Source organism: Protopterus annectens, chromosome 1.part2, assembly GCF_019279795.1.
Source record: "Protopterus annectens isolate FY-2018-M chromosome 1.part2, PAN1.0, whole genome shotgun sequence".
NCBI classification, from domain to species: Eukaryota; Metazoa; Chordata; order Ceratodontiformes; family Protopteridae; genus Protopterus; species Protopterus annectens.
Window position 1 is genome coordinate 696,530,801 of NC_056727.1, and position 18,152 is coordinate 696,548,952.

At 38.4% G+C, this 18,152-nt stretch overlaps 1 protein-coding gene across 2 annotated transcripts in view; it reads left to right on the top strand.

The window, feature by feature from the left end:
* The window catches only part of TTC27 (tetratricopeptide repeat domain 27), a 2,723,583-nt gene that overhangs the window by 2,394,877 nt on the left and 310,554 nt on the right, over positions 1 to 18,152 (top strand). For both annotated transcript variants that reach the window (XM_044058498.1, XM_044058490.1), the window contains 2 exons: positions 1,941 to 1,993; positions 6,950 to 7,115. In XM_044058498.1, the coding sequence (XP_043914433.1) occupies positions 1,941 to 1,993; positions 6,950 to 7,115 (219 nt within the window). The remainder of the gene's footprint in view (positions 1 to 1,940; positions 1,994 to 6,949; positions 7,116 to 18,152) is intronic.

An 18,152-nucleotide genomic window follows, 5' to 3' on the forward strand; every position in this document is an offset into this window, starting at 1 on the left:
AGTTAATATGTATGTCAAAGTGTCTTCTATGGAAATTGTATGTCAAAAGTCTGTCCTTAAAACTATGTTTGTAAAAAATTGTTCTCTTGGAGCTTTTCTCCCCGGCCTCCACTGAAAATGGACTTGTAATCCAGTTGGACTCTCCCGGTCAACAAATGTAAAATAAATAAAAAATAAATAAATAAGACATATACATTAGTCAGTTATAATACAGTCAGGACCCACTATTGGTACATTTTTCAACACAAGCATCTGTACAAATCAGTTTGATATACAAATGACATGTAATTCTTTACAAAATTCCAACTAGCTGTGCTGGCATATGTTACACATCCACTACCCTACTTCTCCTGGCATAGCTGGCAATACGTCACATTGTCATACCCCCTACTACAGATGATTCTCAGCCAGAGAGGCCATTCTCTAGGCAGCCATGGAGATTGTTTGTACCCTTGCCAGCATCACAACAGTGATGACAATTGTAGTTGAGCCTTAACCAAATCCCCAGTGGCTAATGTGAGCAACTGCATCCTGTGTTTATGTGCTTGCTACTACCAACATGTGATGAAGGCTGCTGTCTCTGGCTTGGGATTGGCAAGCTGACACCCCCAGTCCTCACCATATTGGTGCCTTGCAAGCCTCAGTTTGCATCATGTTGATTGGTTGACTGAAAACACTGCTGCTTCCTCCTAAAATGGGGCAGACTGGTGTTAGCCACTCACTGTTATTTTCACTTGTATGGCTGTTCTGGCAACTAAGTCACTACATGAATTCAGATCTTCCTAGTCATGGCTAGGCCTTTGAATACCTGTGTGTTACAGAGCTACTTATTATCGTAAACAGTCCATACCAACATTTCCCACAATTAAAAAAATTATAATCCTAAAAAAACAATTAATTTAAATGGATAGTGGGACAATATACCATATATTACTAATCTTAAATAAACCATTAAGTGCAAAATTCAGATTGCAGGGGAAGAATACGGATGCTCATTTTTATAAGTGCAACAAAGCACTTTGGAGCATGTGTAGTACAGATTTTACCACACACACAGAAATTGTAAGGCACTCACAGTTTGTGCTCATGCCTCCCAACATCCTTGGGTATGCAGTAAGATCAATCCACTACACACCCCCTCGTACTTTACTGCATACTTAATATAAGCGGTTGCAGACAGGCCTGTGACTCTCTCTTTTGACAGTAATTTTGTGAACTGTTTATTCCATAATCACCTTCAAGGATATGACCTGATATTGGGGCCAAATTATTGAGCTTATGGTATTGTTCTTTTTTATGCTATTTTTCCTCTACAGGTTCCTTTCTTGGGAGCATTGTGGAGATATTCTCTATCCTTCTCTGATATGTGAGTGCCCCCCCCCCAGTCTATGAGAACTACAACCCTCGACTGGAACACCAAGCCTATGTCGCTGGTCTTGCAGCTGCTGCTGTTAGTTGCATGGGAGCAAGTTATCCTGTCAGAGCCACCATTTCCTTCTCCCTAGGCCAGCATGAGTTGCTAATTCCCACTCTTTCTTGCACAGCACTTCCATCACCTGAGCTGCTAGTCAAACTTGGGTTATAGGCAGGACTTCATCTCTCTGTACCACAGTGCAGGGAGTTTGTGGTGGTGTTCTTTAGAGCACTCCAGCGTATGCTGTTTGGAATTAGTCTTTACAGTGTCAGTCTTTGCATTTCCAAAATAATTTAGTCAGTAGTTATGTGTTTTAGCATTGTATAAAGATTGTCTTCTCATGTTTATAGTTTTATTACTTTTTATGCATTCAGTTATAATGATTAGGCCTACATGACACGCTTAGGGTTTTCAAGTTGTTAAACTCTCAGTAATTAGTAAATCTGTTGGCTTATTGACTGTGCAGGCTGTATTTTTCCAAGGGCAACCTTCTGTTTTTCCTTACTATTTCTTATTATGCTTTCAGAATGCTGAAGCTTGGAACAATCTGTCAAGTGCTTACATAAAGCTGAAACAAAAGTAAGTGCATTCTTTCTTATAATAATGTATCTTGACAGTTGGATGAACTATACTAATATATATACTATATATATATATATATATATATATATATATATATATATATATACTATATATATATATATATATATATATATATATATATATATATATATATATTTACACACACACACACACACACACACACACACACACACACACACACACACTATATAATGCATGCCTTGCACTTCACTGTTTCATATCTAAGCTCTGTTTAAAACTTATTCAGATATTTTTATTTTATAAAAAGGTTTAGACTCTTGGAAAATACATGACAGATTTTGGTGACACACTAAAAAAACAGTAATTCAGCCTGATATTTAGCTGTACTCTTTGTGCTGTGTGTTTATATCCAACAATGTTCAAAACTCGTGATCTGCTTCAAGCATTAAGGTCATTTAGTCAAAAAGCTTTCTCAGACTGCTTAGAATTCTCCCCAATCCCATTATGCACCTATCTGTTCTGCCTTCCAGTTTTGAACAAGGCACAGCTTGATGAGTGTTCTGTTGTCCACTTTTGTATCCACTGTGCAGATAGAAGGAACTTATCCTGTTTCTCCTGTTCTTTCTCTGGGCCTGGTTTTGGCTCCAGGAGTTATAGAATTGAAACTGATTCCCCAACTTTCTCCTTTAGTGATGACGGGACTGTCTCTTTAGTGCCAAACCTTGGTCTTGGCTGCCTTAATACCACCTCCTTTGTTGCCAAGGTCAGCTAGGCAGCCTGGGCAGAGCATCACTGACTCCTTGCCAGGTTCGGCTTTGATCCCGCTCTGAATCATTCTCAGCATCAGAGTTCTCACCATTGTTCTTGTCTGTAGCAAAGCCAGTTATGGTATTGAAAACCATGCACATAGTACTGACTGTTAGTGCCATTTGTTCTGTGTCAATGCAGTGTGTGTGTTGACATTGAGGATGGTGCACACAACCCCAGTATCAACTGACATAACATCAGCACTGAAATTCATGAAAAGGAGCAGTGGGCAACCATTTGGTTTGGATACTGTCAGGAGTACCACCTCTACTCCTGCCTTTGCTAGACCCCCTGAGACACCTGGGACACCCACTAAGCAGGAGCCTTGCATCTGGTTCATAGATAACAGAAGTAATTATATCTTGAAAAACTCATAAGACACACACATTTGGAAGTACATCCTTCCTCAGAAAACTTAGATGATCTCCTCCCCAAAGTGTACCTAGGAAGATGATGTGAAAAATGAGGCATGTAGACTTGCCCTGAGTTCCTCATACTAGATTCAAATCTTTAGGAATGGGAGGGCATCCCACCCTCCCTGCAAGAGTACCCTAAGGTTGGGGAAATATTGGAATTAATGATGCAGAGAGTATCAGAGCCCACAGACACCCCCCCCCCATATGGGGATTGTGCAGGAAACATTTTATATGGTTCTGTCAACATCTTAGGTGATTCCCTCTGAGAACTGAATGATAGATTTAGTTATGTACTAGGTGTGGCAAGACCCTAGGGTGGAGAAACCCATTTCACTGGAAATCTAAAGATCCTCCAGCCTCTCAATGTTAAGGTGGATTGATCAGGAGGCCAAAATGTCCATCTGTGTACTGGAGGTGAAGCTGGCCCTCATAGCACTGCAGGCCTATCAGGATCTCTTTCTCCAGATTGTAATAGCCTTCCACATGGACAGTAGCTGGTAGTGTTGTATTGATAATGTTGTACATCAACAAACAAGTTAGCATCATGTCCTTATACCCTCTGTTGAGAAGTCGTGAGACTCTGGGAATGGGCAATGCCCATCCCTAACTGAGCCACCTGCATTGGTTCTAACTATTGCTTCTTGTTCTGCTTTCAGACTCTCAGGAGGCTGATAAGGTAATCCACTATCCCTATTTCTTTAACAACTTGCCGCTTTTTGTTATGGTCTGTGCAGTCAAAGTCTTTAAAATATTACGTAAAGCAGAAATAAACATTTCTCTGAAACATCTTTGCATTTTTCTGTTAGAGTCACATTATTGTATGTTTATATTATGCTGTTTTTTCTTGTAGTTTATAAAGATGATATTAGTATGTATGTGTAACAGACTGTGGGTTCCCGTGTATGATAAATGAAATATTTTTTGTACTGCAGATTTAGGGAATGTGATAATTGATGAGTGGCAAAGTCACTAGTCATGAATGAAGTTTCCTAATCCTAAATTACAAGATATTTCATTTCTTAAACAAACCAAGCCCCTACCTCTTCCCTTTAGCCTTTCTTCTCCCATTTTTTTAATTTTTAGTTTGAATTACTGTTGCATTTATTCAAAGGGATGCACTACTTGTACAAGTTTTCTGTTGAATGAGGCTTTATGCTATTTCTCCAAGTTTTTACAAATGTGATGTCTCATGAGAGAACTTTTTCTGAGGTAATTTTCATTTTTTAGGTAGTTTTAATTGTTTAGGCAGTGCTGTGAGTCATATGTTCGTATATGTTAGGTGTGTAACTCGACTGCTTGATTTAGCTGGTTAAGTTGTTAGTTAGTTTCAGCATCTTTATAATGGTTTATAAATGTATATGTCAGATTTGACAACAGTCCCAGTTTTTGATAGACTTGTGGGAGTCCTTGTAATTTTACCTTTATGGTTATCCATTGCTATTTTTTGTTGATTCTTTGTTTTTTAAGATTAAGTTTGTAGACATTCAAATTAGGTAGGTAGTATTTGTTTTAGGGGATGGGGAATGTGTGTAGTTTTGCTTTTTCTTGTGGTGTGTATGATTTTTTCTTTTTTTGCTTAATTTGCATCTGTTTTACATTGTGATTGTGTGTTTTAGGATTTGGTATATCCTTTTTTCATGTAATTGTTTAGTTAGTGGTTCAGTTTATTGGTATTGTTCATTTGTACTGAGAGGAGACCATCTGTGTTTTATGCTTTTACTATTACTGTTTTATTTAGTTATACAAGTGTAATAATTGAGCTAAGGGATCTGTTTGGGTGTGCTGCTTTCATGGATCATGTGTGTGTGTGTGTGTGTGTGTATACTGTGTATGCATTATGTGAAAAATCTTCTTTTTTGGACTTTTTAATGGCAGTGATGGCACAAGTAAACTGTACATAAATTCTTGATGTGTGTACATTTTTCAATGCCATGCATGGAATTGTGATAAAATATGTGCAGTTAACATCAAATAATCATTCTTATTACACCCTGTATCTAGGTTCATTGTATTTTTGTGTGCGTACATAGAGGGAGAGAGAGAGTTAAGACTGACGTTAGGGTTAGGTTTCAAAAGCTTGAGTAAGGGTAGTGTAGGGGGCCTTTGCTAAACCCCCACACCACTTTATTTATATTTGAGAACCCCAACACTATACAACCCACTCCCTAACCGTTACACTACACAAGACACAAACTTTACACTAACCCTTACCCAAATCCTAACTGTAACCTAGTACTACTATACATGATGTCTCAGAATACCAAAAAAATTGGTGTGTCTGAGTTTTTTTGGCATTATGACACACTCGCATTTCTGACTTATGAAATTGTTTATTCAGCATTCTTCCATTCACTAGATCATGTTCAGTCTAATGATATGAGCCTTATATATGTTATGCATGCATGCATGGTTACATATGTATGCACTGGAGCAAGTGAGATTGTATACTCCAGCAGTTTAACCTGTCCACATTTTGACATTTTGCACAAATGCCTAGGTATGGTGCTCACATTTTTTTTTTATTCTATTCAGTGCTTGAGTATGGCTTCCAAATTAACCTTATATTCTCCATCTAACATATAATATTACATACTGACATAAAAAGTGTAATGATATTTTTAGTTAGGCAATAATCCATGTGGGTATGTCGGGATTTACCTACAGTTTTGGTTTGATCACAAGTATGAAACCCATGTGATTAAATAAAGCCAACCGTGGGTAAATCTTGATATACCCACATATAGGATTGGATTCTTGCTATTATACAGTAACATCGTGTAGGAAAGAAATTACTTACGTGTCTTAAATAATGTGTTTGTCTAATGGCTCTTTAGACTCCTCCTGTGTTGTCTTCTCTTTGTTGACATACTGCACATGCATATGGGACTGTCCCAATCAATGGAGAAAAGAGCATCACCGCTGCCTTGTTTTTTACTATTAAAAAATAGAAAATTTTGCAAGGGACAGTTCAAAAATGCGAGAAAAATAGATATGTTTCTGTTTCTTTAGTTTTTGCAGAACGTACCTGATTTTTCTCATACTTTGGCATGGCCCCATTATAAGAGGTTTAAAATGTGTTATTCTGCATATAATAATAGTCTGGCCACTCAGTGGTACTTTAGCGGCTGGAATTTTTTATATTGATTTAACAACAGGTTAGCTGTTTGGGCTGCCCGATCAACATGCTTGCTTTTGAATACTAATTATCTTTTGTTGTATCATTTTTGTTTTCTCCGCCCCACCCATTCTCAAATAGGGGTATGCATTTTTTGTAAAATGTAATGCTTTTGACTGCTGTTTTAAGTTGTTGATAAAGAAGTTTAAACATTTTTAAAGTTTATGGACAGAACAATTTCAGTAGCTTGTTTAATCTTCAAAAGCTGTCACTTTTGTAATGCGCAGCACAGTACTTAAATTTTGGAAGCTTGACTGATTCAGTGAAATAATACTCTTCTGTTAAGATCTGTCTCTATGCAGCAAACGAAAGGGAAATGTGAGTTTCCTCATATGAGGAAAGAAGACATATGACTATATCATCGTAAATGTGTTTTGGTAATTTTCTGCCATTGTCATGATGAATGGTTGTATAACTTTTAGACTTTAACAGCAGCAAAAAGTGAAATGTTGGAATTTTGTGAAAAATCAGAACCCCAGCTATTCTGGGGTGGGAAAAATGTTTGAACGTACTAACTTAACTTTGGGTGTTTTTTTTTCTGTTTTTCCTTTCTACAATTGTACACAACTCAAGAGTCAAGGCTTTTCGGACATTACAAGAAGCTATAAAATGTAACTATGAACACTGGCAAATTTGGGAGAATTATATCATAACATGCATTGATATTGGAGAGTTTGCAGAAGCTATTAAAGCATATCACCGACTCTTGGATTTAAGAGAAAAGTACAAAGATGTGCAGGTATGGCTCAGTTTCTTTCAGCATGTTTTAAGTGAAACAGTCAAATTACTGTCTACACAGAGTAAGCAGTTAATAAGGAAGTCTGTTTTTCATGTAGATATGAAGGTGTTCTAAGATTGTCACTTTATGAAATAAGTCACTGTGCATGTGTATATGTCATCATTGTCAAGTTGAATTCTTCATTCCCCTTGAATAATGGAGTGGCGTAAAAGAGAAGATAAAATGGGTGCATTGCCCAGCGGCTAGGGCAGAAGAGCAGAGCACTGGATGGGGACATGTAAATCGTTCTAGCATCAGTAATGGAGGCAGTTAGCAGAAGCAATGAATTACACTACTTCTGGGATTTGTAACAGCCAGTGATGAGTGTGATAAAAGGTAGAGGACAATGACAGAGTTAAATGTGCCTGTTCACTAATTCGCACTTCCTTACTGGGAAGTCATTGTTCCTAGATTTACCCTCTGTTATAGAAATGTAACACCTTTAAAGACGATAGCTATTGGACAATAACCCAAATTTTAGGAGCTAGTTGGCAGAAAGGACTTGACACACTTGGTTTTCCTAGAGAGAGCCTCTGCATGCTGATCCCCATGTAGGTGTATTATTTAGGCATTGTTTGATAATCAGTACATTGGATGAATTGTAAAAGGCAACATGAGGGGAGCTGCTCTTCATGAGGGGAATTTAGAGGTGAGCTGCTACTAAATGGATACATAATTTTGCCAGAATGGGCTGGAACTTTTCCCTGCTTTATCTATAGACAGGATCAGCCCTCACTGTCCTGGTAAGGGCAGTGCTGTAGGTACCACAGCAGGGATTCACATGTCATACTAATTAGTGTACAGTGTGGTTTAACTGTACATTGTAAACAGAGAATAATGATTAGAGGGAGGAAGTATCAGGCAGGGGCACAGGCACCAAGTGGAGAATGGAATTCATATCAAATTGCATTTGATTAAACAACACAAATCAAACTGTTAAAATGGAAATATGCTGATTATCTATGAGAGTAACAAGTTCAATATAAAAGTATGAGTCAGAATTTGACCTGTTTTTTTTTACTGTGACTGAGTATTGCTAAGTTAACTATGGGTATTGTCATTGCATTTTGTGGTATAATTCATGTTGTCATGCTCTGACTGACAGAATTCTTCTTCTGTAAAGAAGCGTATTGTGCAATGAGTTTCTTTTTTTTTTACTTACAGTTGGTATATACATGTATGTTCCTTACCGTAATTTCTTTCATGTTTCTTGCTGTATTTGTTACTAGCACTGTAACAGAAGTATTACTTGTTTTGTTTTTATATTATCGTTAGGTATAATAAATGTACTGTTCACAAATATATAATTACTTAAAGCAAAATAGGACCTTTAAATTTTAGTTATTTGAGATATTTCCGACTTGCCAGCTGTAAATGATGGCTCCATTTACATTTGCTGTCACATTAGAAATGTGGCTGCAGTGACCGGAGGGCTTTGCTTTAAATGTTAAAGGATAAATAGCAAGGTTTGTACATTTGCATTTCCCTATAACAATGTTGTTGTAGCAAGTTGCTTATCTTTACTGTTATAAATGGAGTAAACCGTGCTCTGTCACACAGAAGTAGTCACCAGGAGTCAGACTTTTGATTAGATTATCTGGTGTCCTGGCAGCTTGCTAGACTAGCACAGCCCAACCTAAACTTGTGAACACACTGAAAAGTAACTGTAGCAGTCTTCTTACTACAGTTACTAACACACTGAGCTCCTGAATTTAAAATTGGCATTCATTAAAGAAGCTGCAGGTGGTCCAATATTACATTTGCTCCTCTTCAGCAGCTGCCAGTCATGCTGCCTAAGAAGCATCAACCTGGGGCATTCTCCCCCCTTGCCCCACCCTAGTTACGTCTTTGGCAGAGAACTTCATTAGAAGGCAGCTAACAGCTTTATAAGCTGTAACACACTTCATACCAACACACAGCCACTTTCAGTAATGGGTGCTCCCATTTTTAGAATGCCACCTCAGCAGCAATATATCAAAGTGGAAGTAAACTTTGTCATTTAGACCCACACACGAGTGCAGGCTAAACAAATTTTCGTTGCTTTAAGCTCAGTGTGCAGACGAAAAACATATAAAAAAATATATATAACAATATAAATATAAAAACAGAACTACAGACTCTATGTATGACATTAGCACTGACACAAAAACAGAACTACAGACTCTTTATATGACTTTAACATTAACATGACTCCAGGACATAATTACAATTTTTTTATATGTCTCTATAACAGCTGTTAGTATCACACAGTAGATACAGCACTTAGAGGCTTTAAGCAGTGGTAGTCTATAGACCATTTTGTCCATTGCACGGAATGTAGCTTGCATTTCAAGTTATTGGACAAAAAGTAATAAGCATTCAGTGAGCTATTGCACAAGTGAGTGAACCTAGTAATGAGTTTTTGCACTTTAAGAAAGATATTTTCTTCAGCCTGTGTGGCCACTGATAGGTGACCTGTTGGCTTGCCTTGCTACTTAAGTTTAATATTCTGATGGCCTGAGGAATGAAGGTGTTTCTGAATCTAGTCGTTTTGCAACGTATGCTTTTGTAATGCTTGTCCAAAGACAAGCAGGAGAACAGTCCCTTAGCCGGGTGGGTATGGACTTTAACAATCTTCCGAGACACCATGCAGAATGCAGATCATGTATAAATGAAAGCCTGGACCTCGTTATTTTCTCTGCCACTTTCACCTAAGGAAACAGGGATATCTTAATACTGGCAAACTGCTGATGATCAGTGTTCATCTGTCCTGTAAGAGATACTCATTTACATGCAAGACTGCAAGATTACCAGTTACCACTTCAAGTCATAGATTTTGGTATAAACACATCCTGAATATTTAATTCCTATCTTTGTGGATATTTAATGTAACCCAAGTTTGAAAACTGTCATAACTGCATTTTAAGTTGTTACCACTGTACTGCAATACATTAGGATCAGGTCTATGATCATAATCAGGTATATGTTCTTAGAATGGATGTTAAGAAGTTTACCTTTTGAGCGTCAGTCTATGTGTGAAGTTCTAGTTATCTATTTTTTAACACACAACAGCCTGGTTGTAATTAGAGACCCTGTAATAACTCTGTTTTTAGCAGAGTTTCTCCATTTTTGTAGAGGTGCTGCTGCTATAAATGAAATAAATTGTGCTATTATGTTGTGCAGATAAGTTAAATTAAATGTGGCATAGACAATGGTCAGCTCCATGGTGCAGAGAGATGGAGCCCTGATGACATGGGTTCAACTGGAGAACCTCGGGAGTTGGCTGAGGAGCTAGAAATATATCAGTATTTTATTGGCTTGCCTTTCTCAGTGAAGATGGCGGGGAGAGGTCCTAAGCATATGATAGTGCTATGGCTAGTATTGACTAGTATGCCTCCTATGCTTACAAATACTGGGATACATTGAGAAATGTAATCAATGTCAGTGGCCTTACATCATTGCATGGTCAGTGTGAGGGAGTGGAAATGGAGCATAAAAAAGAAATCCATATGAGTTTAAGTATAATACTGCAATGTGATATATCAAGTCTCCTCTCAGGCAATGGGAAAAGTATTGTATTAGGTCTGTGTGATCAGGAATGACCCTCGGCATCGAGGAGAGGCAAGAGTGGCAGCTGCTCCACAGGGTAAAAAAATAAATCTACAGTGAGACTGAGACAATAGGAACATAAATTAAGCTGAAGTGAGAAAAGCAGGAAGCAGTCACCGGTAGAAATTGGGTTTTATCTTGGTAGCTGAAAGAAATTTAATTTTTCCTTAGTTATGTAAAAGAAGTGAGAAAGATAGGGGGGATAATGTAGATAGGACACAGCTAAGAGGAAACTGTAGAGAAGGAAGCTACAGTGCTTTCATGATGAACTGATTTATGTTTGTTTAGACTTTTGCATTAGGCTGCACATGTACTTTGTAGTGTCAGACTTTAGGATAACAAAGAGCCAACTTCATTGGCAAAACCTGGAATTCGTTGCCAAACTATATAACCCTACAATCCTCCAAAAATGGCTATGCCCATGTACCAACCCTGATTAAGTCATAAACTAAAAGCATGTTCTGCAATTATGATAACTTGTAACTACATCACCAAGCTCTGCTTCCAGTCTGATGTCTCTTACTTTTAATTGTCTGTCCATGAGAATTGTGAGTCCCTACTAGGGAACACTACTAATGCATTGTATATAATCACTTTGTTTTTATAATTGTTTGCTAACTTCTGTGTAATCTTTGTAAGTTTGTCTATGTGGAGCTTTTCTCCCCGGGCCTCTGCTGAAAATGGACATGTATCCAGTCGGACTATCCCAGTAAACAAATGTAAAATAAAATAAATAAATCTGCAAGCTGTCTGTTGCAATACTGCTCATGAAGATTACAAATGTCAGCTGTACTGTATAAATGGTGTCACAGCCTTCCCTTTATCGCCGTTTCCTGTCATTATAATATCATTTTGAATGGAACAAACACCATTTCCTCTGATCACTTTTTGTATATTTCGTACTTTTTTGGGTCATCCTCTTTAGCATGACTGTCAGTACATCAGTATGTGAAGAATGTGTTTGCATGCTTTCTAACACCTGTCACAGAAACACAAGCATTGGGATAATTAACTGGAGGAAAAAAAATCCACTCGTTCATTATTTTACAAGCCGTTCTGTGGAACCTGCCATAGGTACATTCTCTTTTTCCAAAATTATAGGTGTGGAAAACATTTACTAGGAGTAGGAGACTAGTGAAGAGTGCCTTCTTTATTTGTAAAATCCTTTTTCGTACAAGAATTGTTTCAGAGTTTTCAGGTCATTCTTCAGTCCCAGTAAGCAAAGTCCAACAAGTAGAACCACAAAAAGAGACACTTTCCCTTTATTAATGATGTGACATTTAGGCTTACTCAGTGTTTTTCATGTAATACAGTGGGAATTGTTTATATTTTGCAATGTGCGTGTAACAAATTTTGTGTGGGTGAAAGCTTGAGAATGTTTACGGTCCAGTTCCAGGAAATTATAGGGACATTAAAATGGTAACTGTGAGAATCCATTAGCAGTTCATTTTAGAAAATACCATGCAAGTAATTTTAAACTTCTTAAAGGTTGTATTTTGGAACAAGTTAAGGTTCAAATAGGTGAGTTGACATTTTTAAAGGACAAATTGATATATAAGGAGGTTCTTTTTAATTTAAAATATGATACTTTAACCCCTAGAGGGTTGAATACTGAATTTAATTGGAATTAATTAATTATTTAATTTGCGTGTTAATGGTGTAGTTGATTTGTGTATTTATATGGTGTGTGTCCCGATGCTTTATACTCCTTAAAGGCTTTGTGGCCGAGGCACTAGAGTGAATAAATTCTCTCTTTGTGGAGGCTGTTGGCCATTCTTCAGTCCCATCTTTTTTGCAGTCTTGTGTTATAGTTCACCAGTTTATTATAGCAATGATGCTGCCTTGCATTCAGGTTTTCATCTGAGCTTCCAAGCCATAGTTGGCGAGAGGAACTATCCAACCTAGCATTACTGGTACTCAGTGGCTAGCAGCTGGGGGTCTTGCTTCTTTTATTGATCTGTTGCAAAACTATTGGTCAGCAAACAGTTGATGGGGAGTGGGAATTCTGTGCAATATACTTTCTAATATGTTACCTAATTCATAGATGTGGAGCTGTCAGTAAAGTATATAAACTAGCTCCTCATCTGTTATTACTGTGGTGTAAATCCTTACATGTCAGTGTACTCCCCAGTGAGTTAAATTATCACAGCCTAGAGCCCATATGTCTGTAGCCCTGACCTCATCTTCAACAAGGTGAGAAGTATGAGGGCTGACTGTGGTCTGGAACTTCCTCAGAGTTACTTCTTAATTCAGAAGGGCCCATGCAGTGTGTCTCATAAATAAGAAAGGCACTGTCCATTAGTGTCCTACCGCTGACAAAATATTTTTACTTATTCACAATATAGGGGGAAATCACCACACACACCTACATAAGTCACCACACCTGATATAGATGTACAAGGAACATCTGCTTTCTTTCTACTTTTATCCTACCACAGCTATGGTTCAGTAACTTCCCATGCTGCACCAGCATTCATTTTTGCATGCAGTCACTGATGATGGGCGTCACATTATTATTTTTTGGCCACACAAAAAAAATGTCTTTATGCCAGGCAGATTATTCTCACTGATTCTTAGATGGTCTGCTTCTGTAGTTTAGTGTATTTGCATGATATTGCAGCAGCATCTGTAAACAAACAAACAAAAAAAAAAACATACCTGCTGGAATCATAGCACTATGACATATTTTAATGTAAAAGTGTGCCATTTATAAAATGAGTCGTTGGATGCTTGTGGATCCAGTGTAAAGGCAGTCTCAACAACATAGTTATTGTAAAAGCCCTTAAGAGTCTACTTTTGGAGATAAGTATTTTCTTGCTTTGTCCTCCCTCCAAACCATCCATTTGCTGAATTGCCACAATTATAACATGGCTGTCAAGCAGCTTTACTTTTCAGACTGATTTCTTCATTAGGCTAGAGGTCAGCCTTGTCCTAACTGTAGCTGTGTAGGTGGTGTCTTTGAATATGGATTTGAGTAGGAGAGGTGCCCATTTCAGCCTGCATCTTCTCTCAGAGCTTTGTTTCTGCTGGCCCAGCTCCATAAATGTACATCAGACTCTCATACTGCTCCTCTCCTTTGTGTGACCCAAGGTCAAGTGGAGCTTCTTTGATGCACATCATTCAGCTGGCTTCAGTGGTTTCACATCATGATTTGTTCTTATGAGTCTGGCCTTTGCAGCATTCCTGTTTTACAGCTCCAGACCATGTTCTACTTTAGTCCCAATCTGTTGTGTCCCTTTTTGCAGTTTTTCTGCTGAGGCAGAAATCGATGGTGCCATGTCTTTCTAAGGTGATGGCTGTTGTGTTTTCTATTAGCATCTTCATAAGTTTTTGCTCACTGATTGCCAGGATCAAGTTCTTGATTTTTTTGTATTTGCATTTGCACTGCCTTGTCCCTTGACAGAGAAGGAGGTAGTAGCCCTTTGTCCTTCATGCTCACTTGACACTCTCTTAGCTTGTGGTTCTGTTCTGCCCACAGCAAGGATAGTAGGCATGGTTTATACTACAGTTATGAAGCCCAAATTCATTCAAACAACAGGGTTACAAAGCCTGATTGGTTGAATGGGAAGTGGTGACAGAAAGCAGTGGCCCATACCTGCAAGATCTGGTGACTTGGAGGCAGTAATACGTTATAGAGAGGTATGGAGAAAAAAAACTGTTACTTCGGAGACATAGAGAGGCTTCATCTTCCCAAAAATGGTCATCAAAAAGTTCCTTTCAAAACTTTTCAGACTGTTGGACTCAAATTAGCTTTGAACTTTAAAACTGCATCCAACAGAGGACCTGGCCTTGCCGTTCCTACTCATTTCCCCTGCATCCAGACCAAGTCTTCCTTTGGGGGACTTTTTTTTTACCTTTATACTGTTAACTTGGTACTGCTCCATGAAAAATAAATTCCTCCTCCAGCTGCAAGCTGTGTTCTGTAAATGTCTGAATCCTTCCGCCATTCGTAATGCTATTGCAGATCATGCTTCTCTATTCAGTAGTCAGCTTTGTATTGGTCTTTTGTGGGCCTTCTGTGGCCTGTAGATCAGGTCGTAAACCCTTACATTTTAGAAGGTCATTTAACCTTTTCTTCTCCTTTAAGACCCTGTCTGTTGGAGAATCTCTTAGAAAAAGTTGGGAAAAATGTGTCCATGCTCTTATTTTGAGCATCAGTGTTTTAAACATATTGGTTACTTATCTGTATCCATTAGCATTTTTTCCACAACACTGGCGATATTCTTCTAGGTTCTGTGAAAGACGCTTGTGTGTGTCCGACTTTTTCCCTTGACATAAGAAAGAACATTAACTGTCTGATCCTGAATGTCAAATTAACTTTTATTCAAATTCTGAAACCAGAGCCTATCTCCGTTTTCCTACATTTCTAGACTGATTGAACTTCCACTGACCATCCTGGTTCTCAGTTTCCTTTGAACTCTAGGGCTACATTGGTTATATTTCACTGTTCCCACAAAACGATTTCAACTGCAGAACTTCACAGCGTCATTGCAGATAGTCTGCTATGACCATGTATGACCATGCCCGTTGTGCAAGTGACTGCTTTAGTGATCTCATTTTGGTCCTTACACAATCTTTGTGACTATTATTCCTGCTAGAAGGTTGCCAGGAATGGAGGGAGTCTACTTTCAACTGTGTGTGTGTGTGTATGTGTGTGTGTGTGTGTGTGTGTGTGTGTGTGTGTGTGTGTGTGTGTGTGTGTGTGTGTGTGTGTGACTGTGACTGATCTAGTTGCTTTAAGGCTGAGCCTTTGACCAAACTGCTGCCAGCCTACGTATGAATAGCAGCCTTGGTAAGTAAAGACCAGCCACAGAATGGAAAATCTGACCAGTGTGTAAACTAGCTTGCATTTTTTTTTAATTTTTGTAGAGGGAGAGTATACTTGCCTTCTGGCAGACATCAGGGGACCCATTGATGATGGCCCGCCTTTGCACTAAAATTCTTGTGTTTGTGTGCATGCACATTGCTCAGATTTAAAGCACTGCATATGTGAAAGAAACTATAGGGTATCTGTTAAAATACTTAATTTCATAATGTAAATGGATCATTGTGGCCACCTTTTACATGTGTTATCTTTATGGAAGCAAATGGCTAAAGAGTGAGGCAGATGTAGGATAACCACCTGAGAATTACAGGCTGATGTAAATATGGAGAGTCTGAGAAGGAATGTAAGTGTAGAAAACATACTGTTTTCTTCCTTTGCTCTTTGTATGTTATTGGCCTGATTGTTTAAAGTGGTGCGTGGTCGGGGGTGCTCTTCTTTTGTTCTCTTTCTTAATGATAACTTCAGCACTGTTCTGCTAGATGCTTTTTTCTGTTTCTGCCTAAGATTGGTGGCTGCCACTGTTGCCATATCATTTGGGGATGTTACGGCAAGAGCATGTCATACAGCCTTGGCTTTCTATCATCACAGCCATTGCATTACTGTAAATGGTTTGCAATTGCAACTGTTATTCTTATCCCCCCATTTCCTCCTCCTCTTCTCCTGAACTTTCTACTTCTATGGGTGGGAACATTCACCTCTTAAGTATCGACCATCCATTCATTTATCCCACTCCACACTCTTGACATTTTCTCTTGCATTTAGAATTAGAGGTTTCATAGGTTATAGTTTCAAGTGAGGCTTAGGACCTTACATCATTGATGAAGCTTTAATAATACATACACTCTTGGTATGTACCTTCTCCCTGGTATCCATTTTGTTTTAAAGAATTTGTAAATTACTCTCATATCTTATAAGCATTCCTTTATCTGGAATGGGGTTAAATGCCTAAGCAAGGAGCAAGCTAAGCAGTATGCAGTGTCATTCAGTCATCGAGTGCTGTCTTTGCCTATTTAAAGAATGACAAAAGGCTTAGAAGGAAATATCACCCCTTAACAAATCAGTACTGTTCCATATCTAACAGAAATAGGTCCCTCAAGTGAATTTTGGTAAGCCCCATAGTGACACTTTTGCTGGTCTTGCTGATTAGTGTAAAACTGCTTGTATTTAATGTACCTGAACTTGTGAATGGGTACCACTGCAGCCTGTTTTCATAGACCTGGGACACGGCCATAGAGTAACATAGTTATCATTTTGTTTAATGTGATTTATAGAAGTTTACATAGATTCTCTTTGATTTTGTGTAGTAGTCTGCCAGGTTTATTATAGGGCCTCATGGAGCTTCACTTCAGTGTTTGTTGAGACAGTTGCATCCTTGGTTATAGAAATGATGTTTCCCCTTCTTAATATTCTGATGCAAGTCTTTATGCATTACGCAGATCGAGCAAATATTTATTTGCAAGTATGTTCACTGTATCCCACAGCTATATGATAAGATGCATTTAAATGTCTTATTGTTATTCTTTCAGCTCTTGACATTAAGCAGCAGTCGTAGGTAGATCTGGAATATTTGATAGGTACATTGTTTATTTTATCTATTTATTCTAAAAAAAATTTTATGACTGGGATGAAATTTGAAAGGTAAATAGTATCTCTTTCTTTTGCATAACTTACTAACTGAATGATTTCTTCAAAGTTTTTTATTTTAATTTACAGCTGTGTTTGTCTTTTACTGGTATACATTTATGAATGCATAAGTTAAGGGTGGATTCATAGACAAGTGGTTTTCAGCTGCAGAATGCTAAATATCAAGGACCTTGTAACACTGCATGGCCAGTAACTGCTTAAAGATGAATCAGGATTCGCATAGCAGACATAGTCAGTGAAAAGGAGTATATGAGAAATTATAGGAGACGTATTATGGAGACAAATGGTGTTATGCAGGATAAGTAGGGGACTGATGCTATCAAAGCAGGTGTAACAAGAGTGCTTGATGTTATATGCCCAAGGGTGCACAAGGCTATGTATGCTCACTTGTGCAAGAAGGCTCCTCAGTGCTGCTGCATGTGCAATGACATACAAGCCAAGTAAGGGGCAGCACTGAAAAGAACCACCCTGGTTCATCATTAACAGTGAGAAGGAAAGGGACAAATAGAATTAGAAAAAGGATGAATGACAAGCAGAAGAAAACACACAAGGGTAACCCCAAGGGAGGAGCTGTTTCTATCATATACCAGTTTGCATGCTGCTTTGTGAGGGAATCGGGCTGTTCCATTTGTTTCACTGCTGACACAGATGCATTTTGTTTTCCTGCTTTCTTGGTTGCTACTTGTGGACAGGGTCAGCATAGCAGGGCAGCACATGCTTGATGTCTGAAGGTACCTATTGCTGATGATGATGTCACCATGCAAATGGCATAGTCTGATGACATAGCTGCACTATCACCAGCACTAACAGTGGAGGCGTAGCACATCTCCCCCATGTATTAGTAACCTGATTAAGGGCATGAAAAAAACAGCATCACCAATATTTGGCCTGTGTCATGTAATTGTAAGTCTCCCCCTCATGTTGCATAGGAGTCTGCCAGT